At 37.5% G+C, this 27,893-nt stretch overlaps 2 protein-coding genes across 2 annotated transcripts in view; one reads left to right on the forward strand and one right to left on the reverse strand.

Moving 5' to 3' along the window:
• Positions 1–17,926, reverse strand: part of LOC138014943 (THO complex subunit 2-like) — a 38,815-nt gene extending 20,889 nt beyond the window's left edge. Inside the window, exons 1-19 of the mRNA XM_068861839.1 lie at positions 17,817–17,926; positions 17,670–17,746; positions 17,508–17,599; positions 16,446–16,497; positions 16,220–16,290; positions 14,788–14,909; positions 14,036–14,169; positions 13,168–13,334; positions 11,509–11,604; positions 10,957–11,052; positions 10,116–10,184; positions 8,268–8,440; positions 6,752–6,938; positions 6,454–6,495; positions 4,452–4,585; positions 2,523–2,624; positions 2,090–2,174; positions 1,203–1,296; positions 355–435 (exon numbers count right to left, since the gene is read on the reverse strand). Coding sequence (XP_068717940.1) covers positions 355–435; positions 1,203–1,296; positions 2,090–2,174; positions 2,523–2,624; positions 4,452–4,585; positions 6,454–6,495; positions 6,752–6,938; positions 8,268–8,440; positions 10,116–10,184; positions 10,957–11,052; positions 11,509–11,604; positions 13,168–13,334; positions 14,036–14,169; positions 14,788–14,909; positions 16,220–16,290; positions 16,446–16,497; positions 17,508–17,599; positions 17,670–17,746; positions 17,817–17,881 — 1,939 coding nt within the window. The 5' untranslated portion in view covers positions 17,882–17,926. The remainder of the gene's footprint in view (positions 1–354; positions 436–1,202; positions 1,297–2,089; positions 2,175–2,522; positions 2,625–4,451; positions 4,586–6,453; positions 6,496–6,751; positions 6,939–8,267; positions 8,441–10,115; positions 10,185–10,956; positions 11,053–11,508; positions 11,605–13,167; positions 13,335–14,035; positions 14,170–14,787; positions 14,910–16,219; positions 16,291–16,445; positions 16,498–17,507; positions 17,600–17,669; positions 17,747–17,816) is intronic.
• Positions 17,927–17,971: 45 nt separating this feature from the next.
• Positions 17,972–27,611, forward strand: LOC138014945 (probable GTP-binding protein EngB). Its single transcript, XM_068861841.1, has 6 exons — positions 17,972–18,263; positions 21,421–21,513; positions 21,973–22,130; positions 23,224–23,323; positions 24,090–24,211; positions 26,008–27,611. The coding sequence occupies exons 1-6, from the start codon at positions 18,036–18,038 to the stop codon at positions 26,093–26,095; spliced, it is 789 nt and encodes a 262-aa protein (XP_068717942.1). The 5' UTR covers positions 17,972–18,035; the 3' UTR covers positions 26,096–27,611.
• The last annotated feature ends 282 nt before the right edge of the window (positions 27,612–27,893 follow it).

Raw genomic sequence — 27,893 nt, forward strand, 5'->3', positions numbered from 1 at the left:
CGACTTATACATGGGATCGACTTATACACGGGTAAATACGGTACTAATATATCAGTAGGGAGATGAGAAAGTGACATACAACCCGGATGGGGAATTTGTATGGAATAAATACATGTAGTTCGTCCACACCATGCCCTTAAAAATGTTCATTCAAATCTCTAGCTCATACAGTCTGTATTTGCCTGTAACACTTTTTCTTCCTTTTCCTACTATGCCTAATTATAATTTGCAGTTGCAAGAGTAGAATGTAAGAGCCGCATGATTGAAAGTCTATTTGAGTGCCAACATGGGTCCAAACGGAGAGGACAGCATCAAAAAGTTCATGGAGTGAAATTGTAAAGGATTATTGCATACTTTTAAGCCATTCCGAGATGTTGGTATCTTCATGCTTGAGTCTCTCCCTCTCTGGATTTGCCAAAGCTTCTATGATACAATCTAACACAAGTTAAGACATAAACCAAGTAGAGAGAACACTTTATTTGAGGGGGAAGACATAACTATACACCTTTGTGTACTCTCCCAAATCACAATGATGGAATCTAAGCCACAAACTAATTTTTTTTCCATTTTACATGGACTTGCTTTGGAGGAGAGAGAAGAACAAAACTAACTGCTATTTAAATACACATCACTCCCTTTCTCTCCTAAAAACAGCCAATCATAAATAATAATAATTGCTGGTATTATTAATCTACCAGCAGATAGTTTCACTCTTCAATCAGGAACCCCTTCAAGGCCAAAGGGTTAACATCACTGCTCAATGATTCAATCATCTGAGTAAGGCAGATGTTGAGCCTACAGCATCAGTATGATTCTACTGTACCTCCTCAATGGAAATCATGAGTAAAGCTAAGGTTCCAGTGTTCTGTCACACACAAAGCCCTCGTCTTCCAAACCAGTGACTGAGAATTCCAATGGTTGTTTTATTGAACATAACCAAATAGGTTGACGTTGTTTAATAATAGTTATTTAATGCCAAAGGTATTGGTCTGGTTGGAGTATGAACTTATGACTTTCATACATTTTGTCTCACAAATTAAATTTAACAAAATAATGTCTTACTAGTGCAGTTAATGTGTAGCATTAATAATAATTATTATATTATAATTATTGTAATATAATGTATTATAATATCATATTATAATTATTGTGTGAATTAATGCTCAGGAATAAATGTTATTCAATGGTTATTGAAAGGATACAAGCTAGAACATCATAAGCCAGAGGAGTAAGGTACTTCAGTGAGTCCACAACAGGTCCAATGAAGTTATCATACTTTTGAATCTGTGAAAGCAGCTGGAAACAAACAAATAAGACAAACAATAAATGCACCTGTTAACAGTCGGTAGGGTTTACCAATATGTTCTCCATACATGTATAGTAAGTATATCATATAAAATTAATTTTTGGTTAAAGAGAGAGTTCAATGACACTCAGAAACACCTCCCTTGATAAGATAACCCTCAGCCCATTCAAAGGGTGTCAATGGGAAAGTGGTTCCCCCAGGATAAGCAGCATCACAAGCGCATAGCCAGGGGGGTCAGGGGCACCCCAGGACCCCTCCCTTCGTGACAGTCAACAACATAATACAAACCATATCTGTGTGACTGGAACAGAGTAATTAATTCTGTGTCACCTGGAACTTACTTGATTGATGCAGCTATTTTGTAGGTTTGTCCCTCCCCCTGCACTCACTGCTCATTAGAAGAATTGTCACTTCACTAAAAACAGTGTGGACATCAACATGACAAACCCTGGGTGTGAGAGAAGAGTGTGACCCCCTCCCCCCTACCCCCTTCCCCCTCCCCCCCCCTCCCCCGCTTTGAAAAATCCTAGGTACGCCCCTGCATTAGTCACAAAAACTGTTCTGGCAAACCATTTCAGGTTCAGCAATGAACTTTTATCTGGCCAAAAATGCAGAGTAATAGAATTATTAATCATCTACACATAGAACCAAACAACCATAAAAAGACAGTAGCCCAAACCTTAGTGACAAGGTTAAAATTAATATTATAAGAAATTAAATGAGCTGATTTCAAGAGAACTATTGCAACTATCAAGTATAAATCCCTTTACTTCAAGTACTCACATATTCAAATAGAATGCCTGGATTGCTGTGGCTTAGTTTTCCAATTTGTCGTCCAGAAGGTTTGACATTTTCTTTAGTCAATCTCCTGCAGAAAAATAGCAGCTAAGAATGAGCCATATTAACATCCCATTGCAAGACACCAAGATCAACACCCCTTTTGCTTAAAAAGTTTCATTTTTTTTATTACATCGCAAAAAATATCCCTTGCAGGAGTGTTCATATGAAAAATCTCCAACCTGGCAACCAAGATGTGGGTTGATGAAACCAAGAACTTGTCAACCAATAAGTATCCTTTCCCCAATGAACAAAGAACTGTGACAAAGTATTCTTGCTTCCACTATGCAAGCCCACTCAAATCAGGCTCATATAAAGAGGCCTTGAACACCAAAATCTTTATCACCAACAAAAAACAGTAATAAAGATTATGTCTTACTTTGTGATGTATTTTGCTCTCTTAATTGTGGCAGCTTTAGCTAATAACATTCTTGGATGACTCAAGTAAGATTCATTTTTCCACTGACCATAGAGGCGATACCTAAACGCAGATACATGTTACAGATTAACAGTGAAATAAATTATCAGTATTGCAGTCTTAACTTTTTTGGCCCAAGACTTTCCCATAATCTCAATTCCTTACCAAGTCTAAAAAGTGCTAGAAGCTAAAAAAAGAAACCAACTTTTCTGATGTATGTATCAAACTCAGTTAGAAATGAGTGGCTTGGAATTGCAGGGGCCCTGTGGCTGTGGCTGTGGCTGCTAGTCACTTAACACTGGCATAGATCTCCCATGATTGGAGATCACAACAGGCCAGCTACATGTAGTCTTGTGCTTTATGCTGTAGAGGCCCAAACAGCAGTGGACATCCATTACCTGCTGATAGCTTTAGTAAATAAAGAATAAATGCTATACCGAGTAATTGCATTGTGACTAAACTTTATAGACAACAAATGCAAGGAAACGATGTTATGTGCTTGTAATATTTCGATATAAATCTATATCATCTTCGGACTAAGGCGGGATACAAGTAGCAGAATTTAAATACTGCGAGATTGTGCAACAGTATAATCACGTGAAAGTGAAAAACAAAGAAACGAAACTGTCAGGAGAATAGGTGGAGTTCTCTACTGGCTTTTAAGCCATTGTTCAGAAATGGTGTTAGATGCTTAATATGGTAAGCTTCTTTATATAGTAATAGATTCCAGTTATCATCGCGATCTATTATGTTGGTGTTATCACGCACAGTTTGGGCGAAGAATTCTTTGTTGATTACAGTAGTAGATGAAATGTTCTCATTTGTAAAAATATCCAGTAAAATATCAAAGAAAGCGCTATATATAAACATCTTCGCGATTGTGATAATATCAAACACATACAAGATTTATACAACTTACTGGATATTTTTACAAATGAGAACATTTCATCTACTACTGTAATCAACAAAGAATTCTCCGCCCAAACCGTGCGTGATAACACCAACATAATAGATCGCGATGATAACTGGAATCTATTACTATATAAAGAAGCTTACCATATTAAGCGTCTAACACCATTTCTGAACAATGGCTTAAAAGCCAGTAGAGAACTCCACCTATTCTCCTGACAGTTTCGTTTCTTTGTTTTTCACTTTCACGTGATTATACTGTTGCACAATCTCGCAGTATTTAAATTCTGCTACTTGTATCCCGCCTTAGTCCGAAGATGATATAGATTTATATCGAAATATTACAAGCACATAACATCGTTTCCTTGCATTTGTTGTCTATCAAGTTTAGTCACAATACAATTACTCCGTATAGCATTTATTCTTTAGCAGTGGACATGGATTAACAAAGGGATACAGGATACAGCCATGCAAATCAAGCTACTTGGAGGAGGTCCTTGAACTACACGTATTAATGCCCTTAGAACTCTCTGTTGCCAATTTACAAATAATTAAATTACATTTTACCATTAGATTTTGTTACTACTAATTAATCTATTTACCAAGGTATGTATATAAATTATTTATTTAGTTACCTGTTTATTTATTTCTACTCCAAAAACAAAGCCCCTGGTGGGAAATCAATAAAACCCCAGGTCACATGGAAAGATGAACTGTTTGTGGTTGAACGAATACAGTGGCAAATTCTTTAGCCACAGCATCAGAGATCCACTTCAATTACTTTTGGAAGTGATAACCCTGGATGGCAAACAAACAACCTTATCTCCTCAAGGAGAAGAACACCGGTTGGCCATCCAGCAAATATGACTGCACTTCCCAACAATTACCCAAAATAAATCAAAATTCAACAGAGTGCAATAATGCTTTAATACAGTTATGTAACAACTGTAAACGTACATGTACATTAAGTAGATCACAGACCTGAGTTCATAAGGAAAGCGACACATCATGGTCCAAAGTTCTTCTGCTAAACTGGAGTTACATTCCAGTAATGAAATTGAAGGCAGCAGAACTTCATCTAGCAGGGTTAACAATCCACACCAGACTTTCTCAATCTTAAAACAAACCACAACAATCCTATGAATACAGTACCATCCCAATGACTCAATGTGAAATGAGGCTCTTCATAAATCCACAGGAGGGAAAGAAAAATGATCGAGATGAACACCATGCAAGTTAAGGCATGGTTGACATTAAATTTCGAGGCTGCAAGGCTATTAATACGCAAACAAACCAATGAACAGAGCTGTATTAAGAGAAACAACTCGCAGAAGACAGCAATTACAGTAACTGTAGTTGGCAAAAAGGAGATAAACTCTGGACCACCATAGATGAGACAAGTCAGTTTCAGGGTGGTTCATTTTTCTTTGCGGAGATAAATCTATTCAAATTCCAAAAAAATTAATAATATTCCGCAGTTTTCACATTGAAATGTCAAATTTAGCCCCAAGGCCAAGCTTGTGAGAGGTTCAGACATGTCCAGAAAAGCAAGCAATTAATTTTTTTCGGTTATAAGGCACAGCACTTTTTTCTCAAAGAAATTGCTTGTTGGCTCCAAAATTTTAATAAGGGCGCAAATAAACAATATTCCCTCAAAAAGTCATGTCATTATCATTATTATCAATAAACAAGGCCAAATGATATCAAGAATGTGAGTTTTAATAATACAAGCCATTACTTCAGTTTTTCATTACTGAAAAAACTGCAGTTCAAAACCGGAGTTTCGCAAATGAATGGTTTTCCCGCGTCAACACTAGGCTTACTCTAATTGGTTAAAATCCATCGGATGATGAAGCAAGAACCAATCAGCTGTAGGACTGATAATGCATTAGCAGCCCGCTGTCAGTCTTTTGCGGCCCACTGAGCGTGTGTTTTGAAGAGGCCGATTTTCTATTTGGCCGCGTATATTGATAATAATGTGATCTAAACTCAAGGTCCGTCTTATAGCCGAGTATCTTCTTGCAACAAAAATTGGGCAGGGATGAGTCTTCCATCTTGTATGTTAAACTCGTCCCAGTCTTCCCCTTCCTGTGATTCCAAAATGGTGGCCTCAAATCAACATTCATGATAACAGCAGGATTTAAAGGCTTTTCTCTAAATTCTAGTTGAATTTTCTTCTGCCACTTTTCTTGACTTACAGCGCAACCTTCAGTTGAGACAGCATAACTAGGGATGAGTTGAACCAAATTCCTCAATTTGAAATGCATCTTATAACCAAGTGTTTTGATGAGATTTTCAGCTTGTGACATAAATGCCATAAAGTTTGAAGGTTAGAAGTGCATCTTCTAACCCAGTGCGCCTTGTATCTGAAAAAGTACTAACAGTACATGGATTTCAATAAGCGCCATGAAGTGTTCCCCAATATGCTACTTCTCCTCAATAAGGATAAGCTGGTGCATTTACCCTGGCCTAAAAACAACGCTAACAACCCTAACGTTATTGTTAAAAATGGGTAGGAAATGCTTAGACTTAAAGGGACACTTCATGTGGGATATCAAACTTGGGTGTGCATCTAATTCAGAGTATATCTGGACATAAGTGGAGAGCCTGAGCCTATCCCTGAGATGACATCACAAATGTCTTTGTGATGTCATCTCGGTGATAGACACATGCTTTTCATTAGCTCAGCCATGGAGCAAACAGCTGCACATTTCTTATTCGCAACTCATGCAGCCTTTTAGAGGGAACATCGCAACAAGTTAACATAAATTTATGACAAGTTTTAAGGTGCTGAAATTTGACTCTCAACTCCCTTTAAGTACATGTATGTTATAATCTATTGTGTACTTTGGAATGACACCAACACAGCAGTTGTTTATGCTATCAAAATGGAGCATAAAGTATTTTGGAAATGGCACTACCATAGAAAAGAACAACAAACATGTTTTTTGATCCAGGGTAAAAAGGATTTAAAGCTTCAAACCTGCGGAGAACTCTGCTCTTTATCCTCAAAAACATTTGGATGCTAAGAAAATAAGTGTACAGAAATATGTTCATCAGCAATACACTGTAGCTTTGAAAAAAAAACTGCACAGGGTAAGGTTGTAAACTCAGTTTGTTTTTAGCTGATTCCTCATTAGGTATAGTTGTTATCATGGTTTTCAATGATTTGTATTAATATTTAAAGGAATCAACAAAGCACTAAAGCCTTACAAGGCCACAGAACACGAATGACGATTACTACATCTATAAACAACCAAAGATTTCTACATTCTGCTTACATCTTTCATGAAGCCTTTACCAATTCTCAGGATTTTAGCCATGAGAATTGGATCTGTTGAAAGGTGTGGACCAAGGTGCAGTAACATGGGAAAAACACTATGCGGCAAATCTGTAAACGCTTTGCACTGAGGTGGCCCTCCTGCCACTGGGACATAGGGACGTCCACGAGCTGCCTTGGAAGAATGCCTGAAAAAAAGACACACTTGAAGGGGTACTGTCCCGCTAAATTTGCTGTTTTTAGGTCAAAACTGGGTAAAACTCTGAATTAGTACTTAAGCACAGATGTACAACATTCCTGACAACTCACTGAGAAGATATGAAATGAACTTATAGCACAACTTAGAGCTATTCATGTTTAATTTTTGGTGACTTTCTGAAGACATTGTCTCCAAATTTGAAAAAACTGGCCAGTTTTTTCAAGTATCAATCCATTTCCATCCTTTTCGTCATTGGCCACAAACAACAAAGAACAGCACTTCAGTGGACTTCAGTGGTTATTGGTAACAAAACTACAGCATTATTTTTTGGTCTTCATTGATGCAAAGATGTCTTTTAGTGTTTTGAAGTTTCACTAAAATAGCGCAGCCACAAGGCAAATTTTGGTCTGCCACAGGGTCTAAGAACATCCACAGACAGCGGAAAAGGGATTTCTGACAAATGGATGCCTATAATAAACGGAACAAAGCATAAGAGACTCACGCCAATGGACTGCCAGTTGAATCTCTATAATTATTCAATTACCAAGGATAGCGTTAAATTTTACCATTATTTTAATTATAATGATTATAATTTATTATAATGATGATAATAATAATAATAATAATAATAATTATTATTATTATTATTATTATTATTATTATTATTATTATTATTATTATTATTAGAGCGGTTTTGAAATGAGTGTCGTAAAACCAAAACCACAGTAATTACTTTAACCAATCAAAAAGGATGGAAACAATCCAGCAAGCCAATCAAAACTCGAAGTAATTACACGTAGCCAACACAAAAGACGGGAAAATGTGCATGCGCGAGCCCCAATTGGTTTTGGCTTCACTTCTGATTGGTTGAAAAAGTGGTGCGAAAACTTTGAACCAATCACTGAGTGAAGTAGATGCAAAACCAAAGTAATTACAGTAGCTAATTACTTTTGACACTCAATTGAAAACCGCTCTATTATTACTATTACTATTACTATTACTATTATTGTTTCCAAAGGATCTTGATGACAGCAGGCAAGTTAAAATTTTAAAGAAAACGACAACACTCTTGAATTTGCAAAACATGTTTCGACAGAAACTTCTGTCGTCTTCAGTTGGTAGATTTACAAAGCGTTAGAAGTTGAATTTATAAGTAGAAAAAATGCTAATTACATAGTAACAACGGAATGTACAAGAGTGTTGTCGTTTTCTTTAAAATTTTAACTATTATTGTTGTTTTCATCTCCAGTCTATGGACTTATGGGTTTGTTTATCTTAATTACAATTACCGGTAAGATAGATACTTCTACAAACCCACCTCCGATACAACGGTTCAACTGTTGTATGAATAAGTTTACATAAACCACTAGCAATTGCAGGATGTGACACAGCAGCAAATTGTGGCAGTCTTTCTAGTATTGTCTGTGCATGATCCCATGCCCCAACCACTAACAATGCTTCACAAATGCCAAATTTCTGATTATCTGGAACCTGAAAACAAATTCATGAACAGTGTACAATGTTACTGTAATGTTTGGACAATCATTTGAAAAATTAATATCACATTCTTTCTAGCAATAATTGCAAGAACTGCCATCCAGTGATCCATTCCATAAAACACAAATTTACAAATTTACTTTCAGACGTGATCAGATGCCAAACTGGTTTGAAGATTAACGAGTGTCACATAAAACGTTAGGATTCATAACCCAACAACGAACATTCTGACACTTCCTAGTAATGAACAAAATTATTATATGACATGAATCACTATTGAACTGCAGATATGAAATCAAGTGAAGCTAGATGTATGATCCTCACAGTTAGTTATGAACGCAATTTTAGCAATTGCGCAGAGAAGCCTGAAAATGCAGGACTTCAACGGCGTTTGAACTCATGACCTTGCGATGCTGGTGTAACACTCTAACCAACTGAGCTACGAAGCCACTGATGTTGGGAGCTGGTCATAATTTGTGCTGTGTTAAGTGACTTGAAAACTTTATTCGCTGGATAAGTCACTGATGATTCAAAAGTTTCAGTTTGTGCAAAGATTTTAGGATTTACTCACATAACCAGGAATTATATTTAACACATTTGTCACAGTATATTGCCCTATTTTCCAGACACTCCTGTTCCTGAACACTTAGACTTCATGATTCTGTATTTCGCTGTAAAAGCGAAACAAATCCGAACGATAAATTTGAAAGACTTATTGGCTATCTCTATCATGCGGATGCATCCAAGAATGACTTAACAATGCTTCGCCAGGAATCTCAAGAATGAATATACTTATTGACTAGTCTGCTTGCATTTGTTCTTTTCTTAACCAAGCTACGCTTCATTTAGGTAGGAAGATTCAAGAAAATGCGAAAAACCTTGACCAACATTTAAAAAATGAGGTACATTTTATACTACATGGTTAGTAACAAGATAGAGAAGAAGAAGAGATAAGCACGACCAGTTATCCCCTGGACAGAGACTTGTACACTGGATAGTTCTATCCACACTTTAAACAACTTATCTCTGTCCTCTATAACTATAACTTTAACTATCGTGGTTTCCTCTTTCAGATACATGCAATACTGTTTTTTTTTTTTAGAAATAAAAAAAAAGGATACAAAAAAAGGATCAAGCATTGTGCAATCAAAAATAACTTGCAGAAGACCTCAACTTTTGAAGGGAAAATGCCAATCAAGACTACAGTTATGATGCTAGCTTCTGTTTTTATAATGTAAAAAGAAAGCCAATAACTATTCAAATATTCCATTCTACATTTTCATCCAATTTGATTTACCCTGAAATTGCTGTTTAAGAATTTTGGACAGAGCCAACACCTTTGAGTTCACAGGCAGCAGAAGGCGTAGCTCACTTGGTTAGTACCTAGATCTCTGAGTAAGAGGTCCCCAGTTCGATCCTCGGTGATCTCAATGTCTGTTCCAACTTCCCCCTGATCCATGTAGAGCTATGGGTCTAAATACCCATAAAATGGAGCATGGACAGAAGGTGGGGGGTAAAGGGTGGATGGTTGGCTTCCAATGAAACTACAGTACAAGTGAAAAATAAAGTGCCTTCGACTTTACTTTAAATTTGATCAAATTTTAAGATGGCAAATAGCACTTGAGAAAGCAACTCTTTGCCCAAACATTTTACTTGACAGAATACATACAATGGTTGGCTTATCATTTTCTTTATTATTGTCCTTGCTGTTTTCATCATTGCTTGTAGCAGCTATTTCCTGGATCATAAAAAGCAACAATAAATTATTGTAATAATTATAATGCATTTTAGATAATGTAGTCAACAATGATGTTGATGTGTTTCATGGATAATTGTTATGGCTCAATTTTACACTTTTTCCAACTTGTTCAATTTTTTTGTTTCCTTTGTTTCAGATCATTATAATGAATATCAGATGAAGAAAAAATCAATTTTAAACCAACAAAAAATTGAGCCACAACATACTGTATTATGCAAGAATTCTTTGATAACAAAAATTCTTGTGCTTCACTTAACCGCCAACTGGTTGGCTCAATTGAGAGCACCCTGGACTTCCGTGCGGGAGGTCGCAAGTTCAAATCCTCGGCCGGACCAACACTTGGGGTCTTTAAAATAACTGAGGAGAAAGTGCTGTCATCGTAGCTACAACTGCAAAATTAATGGTTAGACTTTCTAGTCTCCCCGGATAAGGAGGATAAGCCATAGGTCCCATCTTACAGCCCTTGTCAATTAACTCTGTGGGACGTTAAGGATCCCACACACTATTCAAAAGAGTAGGGGACAGAGTTCGCGGTGTTGTGGTCTGACGTTCCCAGCATGTGGTCGGCTTGGCAGGATTAGCTTGAAGGGCTTTTGTGTGAATGAGACCACAATCGTGTAAAACAGCCAGAAATCAGGCGCTACTTAGCCAAGTGCTGGAGCGTAACACACTCACAAACTCCACTGACACAGCAACAATTTCTTAAAAACCAAACCTGTCATAATTATGATAAAAACATACATGTACTTACAGCTAGCACAGCAACATTCATTTTTCTTGCTTCTTGCCTTGCATCTTCAATTCTCGTTTCATTGCTAGTAACAATGTCAGTATCTGAAGGGCTCAGCTTTAAGCAAAAATAACAATATCATTATTTATTTTTCTCAATGCAAACAAGCTAGTCTGAGTAAAAAAAAAACAACAAAGTTATACAGGCAATAAAATGTCAACAAAAACAAAATTCCACAAATTTAATAGACATAATTAACTAAAGTACATGTGCAGTGAGTGCCTCTTATGCGCATCACACATTCCAGTGTATTTGTGAAACGACAAAATGGAAAATGTGACAGACTACAGTATGACATTTTCCCTTCTCAGGAGGGGCACCAACTCTACTCACATCAGATAAATGCGTAGATGTCTGATGTATAGTTTGTGAATATATTAAGTTGCCTGATAATCATACTGTAACTACAATGTAAAATGGGACCAAATCAGTCTCTGAAGCATGGGCTACTGATGGGTTAAGTTATGACAGAAATATACCATAATAATTTATCATAATTATAAGTACACTCACATGCAGATAAAGATCATCCAATTGCAGCAGTTTGTGCTTTATGAGAAGGGCAGCAAGATGGAAAAGAGAGTGAGGAGTGGGCAAATCTGGCTGATCCTATAAGGGAAGAGCCATCAAAAATAAACTAATGGCAAATGAAGTTGAGACAGTTACAGGACCTGTACAAGTAACCATGCAGGCCTACAATAAGCGACATATGCATGGATGCAAGATAATAATAAGACAACACAGTTTAACTTGTTGATTTTGTTCAAAATACTATTTTAACACAGTCCCATCCAGCATGCAAACATCTATATCTACATGTACATCTGTATGTTCCAGTACACGGCAAAGTCCCTTTTGGCTTTGCAAATGTTTCTTCTTAGGTGGTTAAGACTTTTTAAAGGCATCACACCAAGCCAGCCACTTCTGCTGGAGCTACACACATACAAAGGTTGGCTTAAATGCAAACTGCTAACATTACCAAACAACATACATGTAAAACAAAAGAAAGAGATGCAGTGTAAATATATGAATAAAAACTACATTTAGAGGCTGAGAACACCCTTTTTCCCATTGTCCAATTCCAAATGCTCCTCCACCCTATATCCTCCCCAGATGCTGCAATTGTTTTTGGTCAGCACCAAGACTACAGTACAGTTTTGCACCAGGAACTCCACCAATCGTAGACTTACAAAATGTACATGTACACGCGGCATCAGAAGTACAGAAAACTTGTAACTACAACAGTTCCCATGTTAACAGCACATGTACAGTTACGACAACTGCACATATTTTGGAAAGGACTTCAATTGTTAATTTTTTTAATGCATCTGGGAAAGAAATTAGCCAAGAATTTGCTGAGCTGTTTTCATCTTCAATATCTGCCTTGCTATGCCAAAACATTAAAACCCACGTCCCAAAATCTTTTGAAATATTTATATAAGGCTCTATTATTTGATTTTGGCTAAACAGAATTACATCAAATTTACAATAATTTTAAAATGTACAATATTACAATTAAAATCATTAATAAGGATAAAATAATAATTATAATTAAATAAATAGAATAAAAAAAATAAAAATAAATATAGACTATGCTTTATGATTTGTTTCCTAACAATCTAGCCCCACGCTGTATGAAAGAGTTAATGTTCCTATTCGTTCGTGGAATGGGAACTCGCACCCGTTGAGCCCTAAGGGAATACGATTGGGGTCTTGAAATTAAAAATTTACAGCAAGGATGGAGACCTTCTGAATCTAAGATTTCCTTAAAAGCGTGTGCTGTGTGACTGTCCCTTCTTACATCCAGGGGCTCCACAGTCTCTCTGGCTAGACCTAAGATGTCTAAAGAGCGATTTTGAATATGCTGTAGATCCTCAGCCAGATAGTTTGGGATGCCTCCCCAGATGGGTGATGCGTATTCAAGAAGTGGACTAATTTTTGTTATATACGTAGTCAGTCCAACTTCGATGGGTAAGTTGGCTGTGCGACACGCGCGCAGGAAGTAGAGATGCTTACTTGCTTTAGTTACAATTTCATCTATGTGTGTATTCCACTTTAAGTCTCTCTGAGCATGCACTCCGAGCAACTTGAAAACTACTACCCTCTCCAACTCCTCGTTTCCAACTCTAATCGAACTAGGGGCATGAATAAGGAAACAGTATAATACCATACCTTATAAAACTGAAATTTGAATCCCATAATGTGGCAAAGAGCAGACGATTCGTATTTCTCCATGAAAGACTTCAACAGAGGAAGAAAGAAGTCTTCTAATTCTATACGACACTCAAATGAGTCAAGAAGAACATCTAAAGTCTTGTTGGGGTCCAAGTTGAACCGACCTGCGTAAAAAGAAACAATAATCACTTGAAACTTGCTACAAGAATTGTTGCTAGGAAGAAAAGTAATAACCCAGACTATATTGAGTGAAAGCAGAAGCGCATGACGTTGAAGCGTGTAACTTGCAACTCTTTTTCTTGGAACAAAGCTGGGGATTTTAGCACACCAATTTTATGCCCAAATATGGGCAAAAATAAGATTGAAGCTGCACGCAATGGAAAATGAATCCAAGCAAGGAAATCTTTAAACTAAAAAACTCCAGCTCTGAACAAGAGTCAAACGTCTCAAGGTCATGAGCTTCTGGTGAAAGGTTATGGCTCAAAGCTAATTTCTGTGAGTACATTTTAACTGCATTTGCTCAATAGTCAATAATAGAGATCCCGAAAACAAATAGCTTTATTCAACCATTCAGATTCTTTTGAAATCAATATCCAAAAAAAACCACAAATAAATTAATGGACCTAATCGGCTAACTCAATGTTGTACCCAATTCAAATCTCCAGGGATTAAGATTCTTTGTGTATTGTATTTGCATGATAATGTAGCATTCATATTTAAATGATATGGAAATACCTGGAACAAAATGTTTTATTCCCAAAGGGTTTGAATTGGGTACAACATTGAGTTAGCCAATTAGGTCTATTAATTACTTAAGTTAGAAGAACTATCGTTATTTATTGGACAAAAAGAACATTTTTCTAACCTATCAATGACTTGATATTTTCCAGTGCCCTTGAGCTTGTAACATGTCTGCTAATCTCTTGACCCAGTTCAGTTACCAGTTTGGCATAACCCTCACTCTCTTCTCGCACTAAATTGAACTTTTGCTGCTTATAACTAAAAGGGAATTCAATCAAAAATTCATGCTCTTGGGGATTTCTAAAGTCAACTGAAAATTTATCCACTTTCTCAGGAATTTTTTTCCTGATTTGAAAAATTAGTGCTATTCCCCTCAAAATTAAATGCACATTTTTTTTAAAGAACCTAAATTTCATATGATTTGATTTGAGTACACACTGCTTCCATACAATTTTTATTTGACAACTAATACCAAGGCTATCGAAAACCAAATTGACACCAACCGTGGTAACTGAACAAACTGTAGCTACCACAGCAACATAATTATGTTGCAATTATTTATGGGCTTCCAACAACTCAGCCATTGGATGTTACCTGTGTAAGTGATTCTACAAGAATCAGCGGTAGAAAGCTATGAAACAAGAGATTTTCATAACTGCAAATAACCCAGTATTACTTTCAACGTAGCAAAGAACTGACTGTGAATGCAGCTGCATATTTTATTCTTCCATGGACAATATAAATAATAAGTATGTGAATAAAAGAACTGACTCCAGTACTCGCTTCTACATGTATTACTATAAAATATTATAGTTTATTTATGATGCACTTTAATTTAAGAAATATTTATGTCAAAGTAAAAACATGAATACACACAATAGCTTGGTCTTGGTCCTGACATATTTTTGATTGAAGGCTTTTTGTGATGGAATGAGTCCTAATGTATCCAATGTTTCTACATCCAGGCGTTCTTTAAGCAGAGCTTCCGGAACTACTCCCTAAAATCAGGCACATGCAAATGTCACCAGAACTGTCCCAAGCTTCGTAAGTAGGTGGAAAATGATTAGAATTAATGTAGGTGTGACAAACGGTGACTTGTACAGATAAGCCCCTGGTCACAGTCCTTAGGAAGAGGTTCCGTTAAGGTTTGAAGCGGGGGGGGGAGGGGGGGGCATATGGGTTTAACACCCAGGCAAAGTATTCGGAAGGCCCTTTGGGCCTTCCCACAAAATGTTGAAATTCTTAAGTTGCAGAGATGTGTTTTCCTGCATTCTGAATGTTCCTCAACCACAGAAAAATCAAACCTTTTGTAGACAATTGATGATTTGATACCAATATCCACACGAAAATTCATTCATTACCGTGACACAACAAAGTGCACTCACATCTTGGCCTTTTCTCAGCTGGAGGCAATTCAACTCACAAGGAAAAATAATCAGCGATCGACAGCAATCTTTTCTGGGCAGCCATAGCAAAAAATGCAACATTGGGACATTTCAGGTGGTCTCTTATGGTGTACAATTCTTTTGGCAATCTGTAACTATGGAGTGATTCATTCTGAGTTTAATGTGGTTTACGAAATTGAATGCAGCATATGAAATTGTGACATTTTGACAAAAGAAAGCAGTTCAATAAAAGGACAAAACTGTACTTTCAAAATTAGTCTTTGTATTTGAAAAAAACCAGTCGAGATGTTGAGATGTTGAATGCAACCAAGCAAAGTCATGTGCACAGCCAGTCAGTTTGCTCAGTGCCCGGCCCTAAATGAAACCCCTGCTTAAGGACAGCTAGTTTAAGATGGGAAGAAAACTCAGTGATCAGATAGCACTACTAAAACTACACTACTATAACAAACTATTAGACATTAGTGACTACCATTACCAGCCAAGCTTGTGTGTTAAGACATTAAATAAAACAAGAAAATGCAGATGGAAACAATACATTTATTATAAAATTGCATATTGCATCATCATCATCACCAACATCATCAATACACCCAACATAACAGCCATTTACAGTGTACATCCTTGATATTGGACATCCATGTTATGATCAATTATTGACACCTGTCAAAACAAGGTATCTGCTGACCAGTATCATGTGACCATATCGCGAGCTCAAGTTTAGAGCTCATAGAGGTCAACTGTTGACCGCTGACCAGATACCGGTTTTTGATTGGATCACAGGCTCAAGCTAGGTTAGCTTCTTGTACATTTGGTTGAATATCACAGCAGCTCTGCTTTTAGGCTTGGCTAAATCTATATATTTGGATTTACTCTCAAAAATATATATATATTCAGTAACATACCACTGATGCTGCAACAAGAGACAGGAATCTTTCTCTGCTTGGCTTGTCCTCAGCACATTGACTTTCCACATCTGTAGGATTATGAATACACACCAGGAACCATAGGATACATAGAGTGGAGGCAGAAACACAGCAAATACAATCACGTAAACACTGAAGTCAGCAGCTGAGAGAACAACAAAAGTTATTTTAAAGTAACAGCAATAATTGGATAGAGCTTGTGTACCCAAGATACAGAATAGGTCAGCTAGCAGAGATGAGCTTCCTGGGTGGACTTCCTGAAAGACAAAATGATATGAAAAAAACCTTAGGTATGCTCTGTTAGGATCAACTTTTTCTTCTGCACAAAAATTTGGTTTTATCAACGGAGTTGATGATGTAAATTGGCCACTGTACAGGGATTCTAAAAACTGACGTTTCGAGCATTAGCCCTTCGTCTTAACTCTGACAAAGGGCTAACGCTGGAAACGTCAGCTTTCAGAATCCCTGTGCGGTGGTCAATTTACATTATCAACTCTGTTGATAAAACCAAATTTTTGTGTACTACTTCCCCACCGATGCAGCACCACAGTTTCTTCAGAAACTACCCCCTTTTTTTTCTGCAACCTGATTAGGTTGAAGGTGTTCAAGTTCCTCCTAGAGTGCTTCAATTTTTCTGAAATAAAATTTAATGGTTACTCCTTTAACTCAATAACCCATCGACTCCTGGGAGTGAGACTTTTACTCTGTCTAACGCCATATTACATTCAGTAATATCACATTCAATAATAACAGATTATGTCTTCATGTAAGGCACCTGCCATGTTTAAGAAGGGAGAAAATGGTCAACTTGTTTATTTTTCAGTCAATTACGTGTAATCAGTGTTTCCAGTTTAGTGTGCCATTCACGGGATATTAAAAAACAGTTGGCCCAGTACGATACTGGATATTAATAATAATAATAATTTATTATATGCATACTTATTATATATTCAACAAAATATCACGTTTTTGATTGGTCAATGACGAATGCATAAATAGGTTAAAGAGTGCAATACGCAAATTGCTATGGAAACTAAGCGATGGAGTGATTTTGTTGAGTATATAATGAATAAAAAACCTGTATGAACTTGCTCATACATTCGTTATTTATGGTCACTCGTGATGTTTTGAAAGTTCTGAAATTGCACACGCCTACGGCTCATGCATGAGAACTCTCAAAACATCACTCGTGCCCATAAACCACGAAATGCAATCGCGTCCATAGGATTTCCTAGACTTATAACTAAGTTTCAGCCCTTGACCTTACCGCGACATCAGACAGCAGGGACACAACATCGTCATGCTTCAGGTTGCCTTGAATGACGTGACAAAACACTTCATAGATGACACGTTTGAGATCTAAAAGAGAACCAGTCACAATTGAAGTCATCAGCACCAGTTTGACATAACCAGCAACTACAGTACAAACCGTTTTCTCCGCACTGAAAGTGGGAATCGGACAGCTCTCCATCCTTGCTCCGAACGCAGTTCTTGCACAACCGAAACCTGCCAAATAATGAGAGGTCTGTTAAGATGAGATTTTTAGAAACTCCTCAAAAGAATTCAACGAACATACACTTCATCTTTGCCAGATTTTTCCCAGTTTTTTACGGCATTTGATAGGACGACCATGGCAGCCATATTTTCCTCCACATGGCGCAAATATCCCGGATGTAGAAACCGCTAAATACATTATCGCTGGCGCATAGAAATCACTCGTAAGCCGCCATCTTGGGACCCTTGGACGTTACACGCTGGAAAAGACTGGAAACGATCAACATTCCATTTGTACGAGATGTTCCACCTTCCTGAATTTCACCGTGAAAAAGCTCTTTTCCTTTTATTGTGGAGATTTTTCTATCACAAAGGTTCACCTCGAGCAAAAGAATCTCAATCTGTTTTTAATCCCACATCAGGAATTCTAGCCCGAGCTGACAAAGAATTTCAATTACTGGGTCCCAAAGCTGTCTTTCAGGGATCAGCAGTCAAAACCGAGGAAGCTCCTACCCGGAAGTTACCCGAGGTAGTGTATATACTTTAAATTCAATTGTGGGAATGATTTCCGTACAGGGCCCTACTTCATTATGCATGCAGAATAAATTAATTATTCATTCGCGCTATTGTTTTGTAGAACAATAGGTATACCCAAGAGAACCGAATATATACATGGGTAATTTGTACTTACGGGATGAATAAAAACGGATCTCATTTTGTCTCTCCCTCCCTCTCTCTCTTCTTTCCCTTCATCGCCCACACCGTTACTCCTTTTCGTTCCAGCTTTCTTCTTTCTATCCCTTCGTCTTGTTCTTATTCCAGATCCCGCTCGGCTTTTTCTGCCATTTAATCTCATGATATGTCACTCACAGCTTGCCTTGAACTCCGACCCACTGTAAACCTCTGGATTACTTGTCCCTGTTCTTTACCACTGAGCTAACGTGTCAAGTTGCTAATTCACACCTTGAAAATGATATTTATTTTGAATTCTGGCTGACTATTTACATAACAATGATACGTAATTATATACACGTGCCACGCCGAGCACCTACAATGGAACTTACACTTGTAGGTTACCGTTAAGAGATCCCTGTTTTACTACTCTTGAAACAACCCATCCCTTTAATAATGCTAACCGTAACCCTAATTACGACTAAAGGCACTGTTTAGGCTTAAGATTAGTCCTTGTGATAGTTTTAGGTTTTCCAGTATTGCTGTGAACTGTGACCTGCTTTTCCTTCATGCTCCGTGCGTGCGGCACACTTATAAGTTCACTGCGTGGAAGAGTGTACCACGCTTAAAGTCTGATTGGTGCATCTTTCATGGGAAACTTTCATGCACGAGTTCATTGCAATTAAAATCGTTTCATATTTCCCTTATTTTGAAGCAAACTTGTGTCTTCGTAATAATCAAGATGGCTACCGAAGTAAAAGGGTCGCAGCAATGGGAGATTTGATCAGTTGGAAATTGTCCCTGCTTAATAGCCTTTCCAGAGTTGTGCATGCAGTGGTGCAAAGAAAACAATTTACTTTCGTCTTCCGCGTCCAAAACCTGTGTGAAAACGTAGTCAGTTGGCAAAGACAAAGTGCCGCATCGGGAGATGGATCTGTTTCGCGATGCTCCAGAAAAAACTGCAATGGATAGCCTTCAATCCGCCAGAACACATATTAATTTTCTTACGGAAACTTTCCTTGAAAAAATATTAGCCCTAGCTACCTGTGGCCCGAAAGTTTACAACTACCTACAAGACAAGGGCTAACATCATCTCACCGCAGTTAACCATCGCCTAAACTTCATCGACCCAGACAAACGAGCCCACAGCAGGGCATTGAAAAGACATGATGGGGAATGAAACGAAGTATGCCTCCTACGGGAACATCCATGGATCTCTACCAAAGCTATTTACTTGGAAGTATCATTGAGCATATTGCCGATCTCTACAAAGAGCGATAAATCGCAAAATCCCTCTAAATGCACCGTTCGTGATCCTAAATAAAGGAAAGGAAGAAAATATACACTTTGCAGTGTCTCGGCGAATTTTTAAGCAGACAGGAAGAACAATTTCACGATAAAAAGAGCAGGTAGCCATTAAATTTCTTATGACAGTACTTTTATTTGGTTTGTTTGTTATGTTTGCGAATCTGAACCCTATTACAACGATTGCTTGAAACTCCACTTCTTGCGGTTATTCTAAAACTGAAAAATGGGTAAAATTGCAGGAAAAGTGCCGAAATTGCAGGAAAAACTGTTCGATTTTCCGTATTTCAGACAGAATTTCGACCGACTTTTTTTAAGTCCATATAGACTTAGAAAAAAAACCTCTAAAAAGAAAGAACAAAGCGCCACAGTCCCAAAGGAAGTCTATTGTTATCGCTGTTGTTTTCTTGAAACAAAGGAGTGTATGCATAATGAAGTAGGGACCTGTGCGGAAATCTTGCCCAATTGTGTTGCAATGAGCTGCGTACGTACTCGAAACATTGTTATAAGCAATTTCAACTGGATTGTTAAACAATGGTTGAAACACAGTGTAACACTAGTGTACTTTTGTGTACTTTATTATATGACTGGCTCCGTGAGCGGGCAAGATGAAACAAATCCCGCGCTGTGATTGGCTACCCGAGCGGGCAAGCTGGAGCGATAGCAACCTCGTTCCCAGGGTCTCTCTTCTCTGCCTCCATTGTCGTTTCTCAACGACATTGGAGGCACAGAAGAGAGACCCTGGGAACGAGGTTGGAGCGATACTGCCCGCTCGGGATTTCTCGCCTGGTCGCGCAAGATCAGAGGATCATGTTTTAAGTCATATAAGAAATCCTTTAATGACCAAACTTGTTCTGTCAAGATGTCTGGATATTGGCCTCGTTCTTTTTTTGCGTGTTTATGAAAACACAAAAAAAGAACTTGGCCAATATCCAGCCATCTTGACCTCACGCTTGGTCAATAACCCATATATATCAACTCACTGGTGTTTTGAATCCCTAGGGGAACACTGAACAATAGAACCTAGTGTTAACTCCCCAATGCGACAACCAATGTCATTTGCATAGGTTACATAGGCACCCCAAGCTTATGTTGTAATTTTGTCAATGTTTTCATTCATTCATTTTATTTCCTCCATTTCATGAGAATTACAAGAGTATCAAAGATTCACCATAATAAACATTGGAGAAGGGCAACAATATAGGTAACACTGTACACTGAGCTTCAAACCTGGCAAAACATATACATGTATCAGCACTCATTTACCAGAAAGTCAGCTAATGTTTTTGATACTCAGTTCAGTGTTCCAGATAAGAGATGGATCTTGTGTCTAAAACACAATAATACTTAATGGCAACTCTGAATTACAATATTATGGATGGGCAGATAATATTATTGTAACACAACAGAGGAATCAATGGGAGTGCTACCTTAATTCCCATTTTATCTTTCTAAGCATTTGTCCTAGTAATGGAAATGTCACTTAAGGACAGAGAAAAACTCTGACCAGGGTGGGAATTGAACCCCCAGCTTCAGGATTAAATCTCTGTTGCTCTACCCACTGAGGTAGAAAGTCAGATGGGAGCAGGCTGTGTGTATTTCTGTTGAAATATCAGGTATACATAGCCATGTGGCCATTTGTTTGAAAAAATGTACCCTTCTTGACAATTTTACAGTAGACTTAACAAAATTATGCATTGTTTGTACAGGTTGCCTTTATTGGTAGGACAAGTGTTGGCAAGTCATCCCTCATAAATGCTCTTCTGAACCAGACAAAACTTGTGAAAACATCTAAAACACCAGTAAGTGTAATGAAATCATGTAAAACTAATCAAATGATTACTGAGTATATGCAATCCTGACCAAAATGTGCTCAATAGAATGTTGGATACCTTTTTTAATGCAAAAATATGTCATGCTCTTCTCAGCCCTTATCTCACAAATACTTGTACAACGAACCATTCCTTACATGATTACAATATAATTATTTGTGTCCATGAATGAGTTTTGGGTTACCCGTTCCTTGAGTCCCACATCCTCTTTGCACTTAAACCAATGTTCTCTGTTCCCCCTAGTTATAAAGATGCGTTCATTAGGATAACTTGCTATTTATTTAACTTTATTTACTTTAAATTATCTTTTGGTGTCTACAGCTGTATGTGTCAATAAAGGCTTTAAGTCTGTCAATAAAAGAGCCTTTGATTGTAATAAGCATGGTAATATGCCTCTACACCGATGTTATGCTTTGTATTCTTTTCAAGGGTCATACACGTCTTGTGAATTTCTACAATATTGGTTCAAAGTTTTACCTTGTGGATCTACCTGGTTATGGATATGTACAAGGTGTTGGAAAGGAACAGGGAACTCGCCACTTTGTCAAAGTAGCTGAGAAGTACCTTAAACAGAGGGCAGGGAAAGAGTAAGTTAAATTAATTTTGTTTTCTCCTTGGGCAGAGACTCGTGTGGAGTTAAATAATAATATTTACCACATCTTTAATTAAATCAAAATTGAAGTTTAAAAGTTTTTAGAAAATGAATAAACGCTAAGATTTTTAAAATACATGCAAAAAAGCGAACAACATTTCAGCGCTATGTTACACCATTTTCAAAGTGAAAAAGTATAAGGTGTAATACAAATATATAAAATGCGAAACAATACGTAAAATATTTGCAGGTCCTATGGGTATAATTCCCAAGGTAAGAAACACAATAAGGAAAAAAGAAAAGGAAAAAATTAATGAACAAAAGTGCCACGTAAACAGTTTGGCACAAACAGAGTCAGCTTGTGTGTTAAGAGAAGGCTTGATGTCCTTTATATACAACATCTCGTAGACTAAGCAGTCAAACTTGCTGTTACATTTCCTCAGAACTTTGAAAAGGTGGTCAGTCTTTGTTTTGTTGGTGCCATGCTGTGTTTCAAGGTGTTTCCCGATGGCTGAAATAACCATGATTATTCAGCCATCGGGAAACACCCAAATATTGTAGTTTTCTCTACTTGCCCTCTCTTATATACATGTGTAACCACTGCTCCCCTCAACTAGCTTTTGCCAACTGTGAGCAGTGCATAATGAACGTGTTTTGTATTGTAATGAAATTCTACAGTAAACTATTAAATTAAATTTAAAATGTTATTAACGGTAAAAATTAGGTCATTGACTGAGTCCTAGGAGTGAGACGGAATATATTTTACTAATACCAGATGATTTTACTCGTCAAGGGGAGGGAGGGGGTAAGCAGTGGCAGATCCAGACCTGGAGGTAAGGTGGGGGCCCGCTCTCAAACATTTTGTTTTTGCCCTTTTACAGTTTTGGTGTTTTATGGTGTTTTGGTGGCTTTGGTCCAAAAATGAGGGGGGAGGGGGGTACCCTAGGATGCCCCCAAATGACGAGTAGAATCGTCTGGCATTAGAGTCAAATCTGTTAAATCTCACTCCCAGGAGTCAATGGGTTAATGCAACATTCAGCTGCTTCACATAAAGGGTCCATGACATTGATTTTCCTTTTTTTTTTAAGATTAAGGAGCATTTGCCTTCTCATTGATGGGAAAGTTGGAGTGACAAAAAATGACATGATAGCTTTTGAAATGATGGGAGAACTGGATGCACCCTTTCAGGTACATACATATACAACTCACCCCACCGCACTGATTCCATATCAAAAAATTCTGTGACACTCCCTTACCTTCATACTCTGCTCAAATGGAACCAAACAGCCATAATTTGTAACAAAGGACAGCATTGAGATTTCTGTAGTATACAATTTAGATTTATTAACTTTAAGCAGAAACCCATAAGGGTTGAAACGTGTAACGTGCGTTCACAGCTTCCGAATATTCAGTGCGAACTGATTGGTTGAATGTTTCAGTGCTAAGCACCATATTTGGAAACCCCTCACTTTTGTTGTTCCAAATATGGTACTTAGCAAATTGAATGTTCCGAAGCTTGTTTCCCAGCACACAAGGGGCCGTTACACGTTTCAACCCTTATGGGTTTCTGCTTTAAGTTAGTGATATGAATTAATTATGACACACCAGTGTCAAAATGTCAGCAACAACAACAACAACACTTTTTACAAGCTGCTTACTAAGGTAAAAAGCAGTCTGCAGTAGGCATATCAAAACTGTTCGTGGTGGGATACTTACAGTAGATTATGACTTCATAGAAGAGACCCAAAAATAAGAAAACAGGAAAAAAAAATAACATAGAAATAGTAGCAAGAGTCACTGAAAGGCTGCGAGAGTGGAAAATGAAGCAATCAAAAAGAAAAGGGAACTTTCATTTGTGACTGTAGATATGAACGATTCCACCTTGAGATTGTGGTAATGCAAAGAAAATTTGTACAATATTGTTTTCTTCACAGTGATTGCTGTATTCCTTTAGGTAGTTTTGACAAAAATGGACAAGTTGCACAAAGGAAGACATCAGGTGATGATAGACGAAGTTTACAGGGTGCGAGAAAGGTTCAAGTTGAACAGCTGTTTTCCCCACATATTTCCAGTCAGGTTTGTTTTTATTTTGAAGGAAACACATGCGTCTACCTTCTGTGTCTTTTAATCATACACATAGCTAACCAAAAATGTTAATCATCTTGTCAACCTTGCTCAGATATCATTGATTCTCACACTCTCCTATCACAATATCACATCAAAAATGTTAATCATCTTGTCAACCTTGCTCAGATATGATTGATTCTCACACTCTCCTATCACAATATCACATCAAGTTTAAATGGACACACAGTATAGTAACACAATTTTGTTGACAAATGTGGCTTCAAAGTAATTGCTGCTGGTTAACAAACCTCAGCATGACCTTGTCTACAATCCTGGGACACTTGTTAAAATTGTTTAAAATTAAGACCATCTGTCATACAGTGTTGGTTGGAATCCGGGAAACATTCAGAAATGCTGCAGTTTGTTTCAACATTGCTTAGGGGAGGGAGGGTGCGGTTATAATGAGGGGAATTACAATAAAAACCCAGAGTATAAGAACCTAGATTTTTCCAACTTTGCCTAAATAGGTTCTTACAGAAATGGTATTTAGTGAGATTTTAGGCTACTTAGGTTCTTAAGGTGGCTCAAACCGGTTTCAACAAATTATCTGGAGGGAATGTGTTATTACAAAGATTAACTCTACAACACTATTTCACTTAATGGCAAAGTTATGGTACCACATGAAACACCAATAATTCTTTAACAGGATACACATATTAATGCTATGCAGTAAATTACCATTGCAACAGAAGAACCATATAAAAACTCCCTATATTTTGTGTTTAAGCACTAAAATCTCAATAACGAACTCGATGACCCCCATTTTTTATTGCCAGAAAAGTGATTAGCAGGCTAAGACCAAACTCTCTGCAAAGTTAAAAAAAATTCTCCGCAGCTGATTCAGAGCCGCCTTAATTTTTTTAATTGTGAAGGTGGCTATGAATCTGCTCCTGAGATTTTTTTAAACTTTGCAGAAAGTTTTATCCTAACATGCTAATCACTCTCCAGCCATAAAAAATGGGGGTCACTGAGTTCATTTTTGAGGTATATGCATTTAAAGACAAAATATAGGCTGTTTTAGATGGCTCTTTTGTTGCCATGGTAACACATTACGTCGCATTACTCAGTCCATCTTGTTAAGCATCTATTGGTGTTTCATATGGTATCACATTACCATTAAGTGAAAACGTTTGGTAGGTTCAATCCTTCCAAATAGTACAGTTTGTTGAAAGTGTTAAAACTGGTTTGAGCTGCCTTAAATAGTTTTTTAACTTGATAAGGGCACTAGTGATCAGCACAGATAACTATTAAAGGGCATATTGTGATATGGAAATAGGTATAGCCGTGAGTGCTGTATTGAATAATTATCTAGAATACAGTTTAGATGATAACCATCATGATACAGTAAATTTGAATCTTACTGAGTGAAACCTAGACAAAAATTTCTCTCTGTATTTTCATCTGTGCCTTCATTTGTGTAAAAGAGAACCTACAATTAGCTTCTTATGAAAAGGGGTTTTAAAATGAAAATTTTACGCGGGTATTTACAGAATTATAAAATATCAGATAAACTTTTAATTGAAGCGATTTTTGAGCTCATTGTTAAAAAGTGTCCGAGGATTGTAGGTGTCTAATTTTCAAAACCTATGGCCTCGCTTTATAAGAGTGCTTCAGAAAGCACATATAGTAGACCATACATGGACTCTCTAGGTGAGATGGTTGGAAGATTGCCATAAAGTTGTAGAAATTCCCTGCTTCATTTTAATTAACATTTGTGAAACCTAACTTTTATCCTCATTTTACAGTGCCAAGGAGAAGACAGGATTGTCAGAACTCAGATACTTTATTTGTTTGAGTGTGGGATTTACCAAACCCTTTACGAACATACTGTAGAAGAGATAAGGTGCAACAGTTTAAATCAGCAAGTAATTGGGAAGTGACCACTCTAATCACGAGGAATAAAGCAAACAGCTGAGCTCAAAGTTCATTCCTGGAACAAATCTTTCACAGACAATTCTGTGGCCCTAGACTAAAACAAGATTACTGGTATTCAAAGCATGGAAATGATTAAAGGAAAGAACAATATTTTGGACCAGTCATCTGTAAAGGTTGCATCGGATTACAGCCTAAAATTGTAACTGACTGTTGAATAGGAAATATCAAAGTAATACAAGAAGCAACTGGAGGCTTGACTTTGTGATATTATGACATCCAACACCTTTTTTCTTAATTCTGTCAGATGGTTTAATGGTTTTGTCCGTAAATCAAAATCAATGGCAATGCTCAAAGGCAGTCCTGTGAGACAGTCTTGCAGCCTAATGCTTGATGGTGCCACACTTCATCTCCGCTCATGATACTTCAGCTCCTCGTCATTATCAACACCCACATCTTTCATCAGCATCATCAACATTGTTCTGATGCCCAAAATAGTTTCTTGGGTATGCAGCAAGGGAATAGTTACAGATGCTTCAACCGACCCCTCTCATTTGTTGCCACACCTTTTCTGGCTCACCTGGTACCTCTTCTTTGAGCTACCTGGCCCAAGATACCATGATGCACCGGTGGCTCAGTTGGTTGAGCATTGGGCTGTCGTACAGGAGGACCCCAGCCGGATAAACACCCAAGATCTTAAAATAACTGAGTAAAAAGTTCTGCCTTTGTAATTTCATCTGCAAATTGTTAGACTTTCAAGTCTCTTGGATAAGGACCTATAAACTGTCGGCCGCATCTCATAAATATCTTCTATGTTCGTAAGTTCCTTGTGGAACATTAAAGAACCTACACACTATTCGAGAAGAGTGTGACTGTCCTGTTCTAAACAGAAGAAGTAGCCGGCTTGGCGTGATGTTGTTTAAAAAGGCTTATGGTGCATGAGGCCACCTAAGCAGAAACAGCCATAAGTCAACAGGATTTTTCCGAGTGCTGGAACGTGTAGATGTAGATGCAGAAGAGCTTTGTGTTAATCTCAAAGCGTCAATCAAAATGGACTTTACGCCGATTTTTAGCTGTCCCGGGAAACGTAATACGAAAACCCTGGCAACTTCATGTAAAAGCGATGGATAAATTTGGGGTCTTGTGGATATTCTAAGGCCTTTTCATAATTTCATGTAAATCATGTGCAAGAAAAGAGTCCACTTCAAGACAGTGGAAATCAACATGATCACTGTAAAGTCTTGTGAAAATCAGAGATAACATACCACTGTCATAGATGCACAAAATACCAAAGTACTTTTCTTAAAATGTATAAAAAAGCATTTACTCAGTATTTGAGATCTTTTTCGTACAAGTGCAACCAGAATTCTGGTCTTACTCTGCAAGGTCAAAAACTATTTCATAAAAGAATTACAGAACATGGTGCTGGAGAAGACGAAATCTAGTTTCAAAAATAGATCTTGTACTTTACTAGTGGTGTACGAGTGTGCAATATTTTCCATCCGAGTTATGGGTCTCTGGCCTCCCTTAGACACCAGTTTCTGGTGTTTTTATCTTACGCTCTGATTGGTACATAGACTTCTTGAGTTCGTATTGATTGGCTAAAGTAATACCGGTGTATTTTGGTTTCTTTTACCACACCTGAGTAAAATTCTCTGTGAGAAGTTACAGCTTAATATTAGGGACCTCAAGATCTACAGCGGCCACGTCGACGATATTGCCACAAAACAATGATATCATTGGTTTAAGAGCATAAAAA

This window comes from Montipora capricornis, chromosome 9, assembly GCF_036669925.1.
Source record: "Montipora capricornis isolate CH-2021 chromosome 9, ASM3666992v2, whole genome shotgun sequence".
In the NCBI taxonomy this organism is placed as follows: domain Eukaryota; kingdom Metazoa; phylum Cnidaria; class Anthozoa; order Scleractinia; family Acroporidae; genus Montipora; species Montipora capricornis.

Bases quoted from the DNA above. Each gene is read 5' to 3' on its own strand.
- LOC138014945 (XM_068861841.1), top strand. From the start codon at position 18,036: ATGTTCCACCTTCCTGAATTTCACCGTGAAAAAGCTCTTTTCCTTTTA. The intron at 18,264-21,420 runs GTAGTGTATATA...TTGTTTGTACAG, and splicing joins CTACCCGGAAGTTACCCGAG to GTTGCCTTTATTGGTAGGAC. The intron at 22,131-23,223 runs GTAAGTTAAATT...TTTTTTTTTAAG, and splicing joins AAACAGAGGGCAGGGAAAGA to ATTAAGGAGCATTTGCCTTC.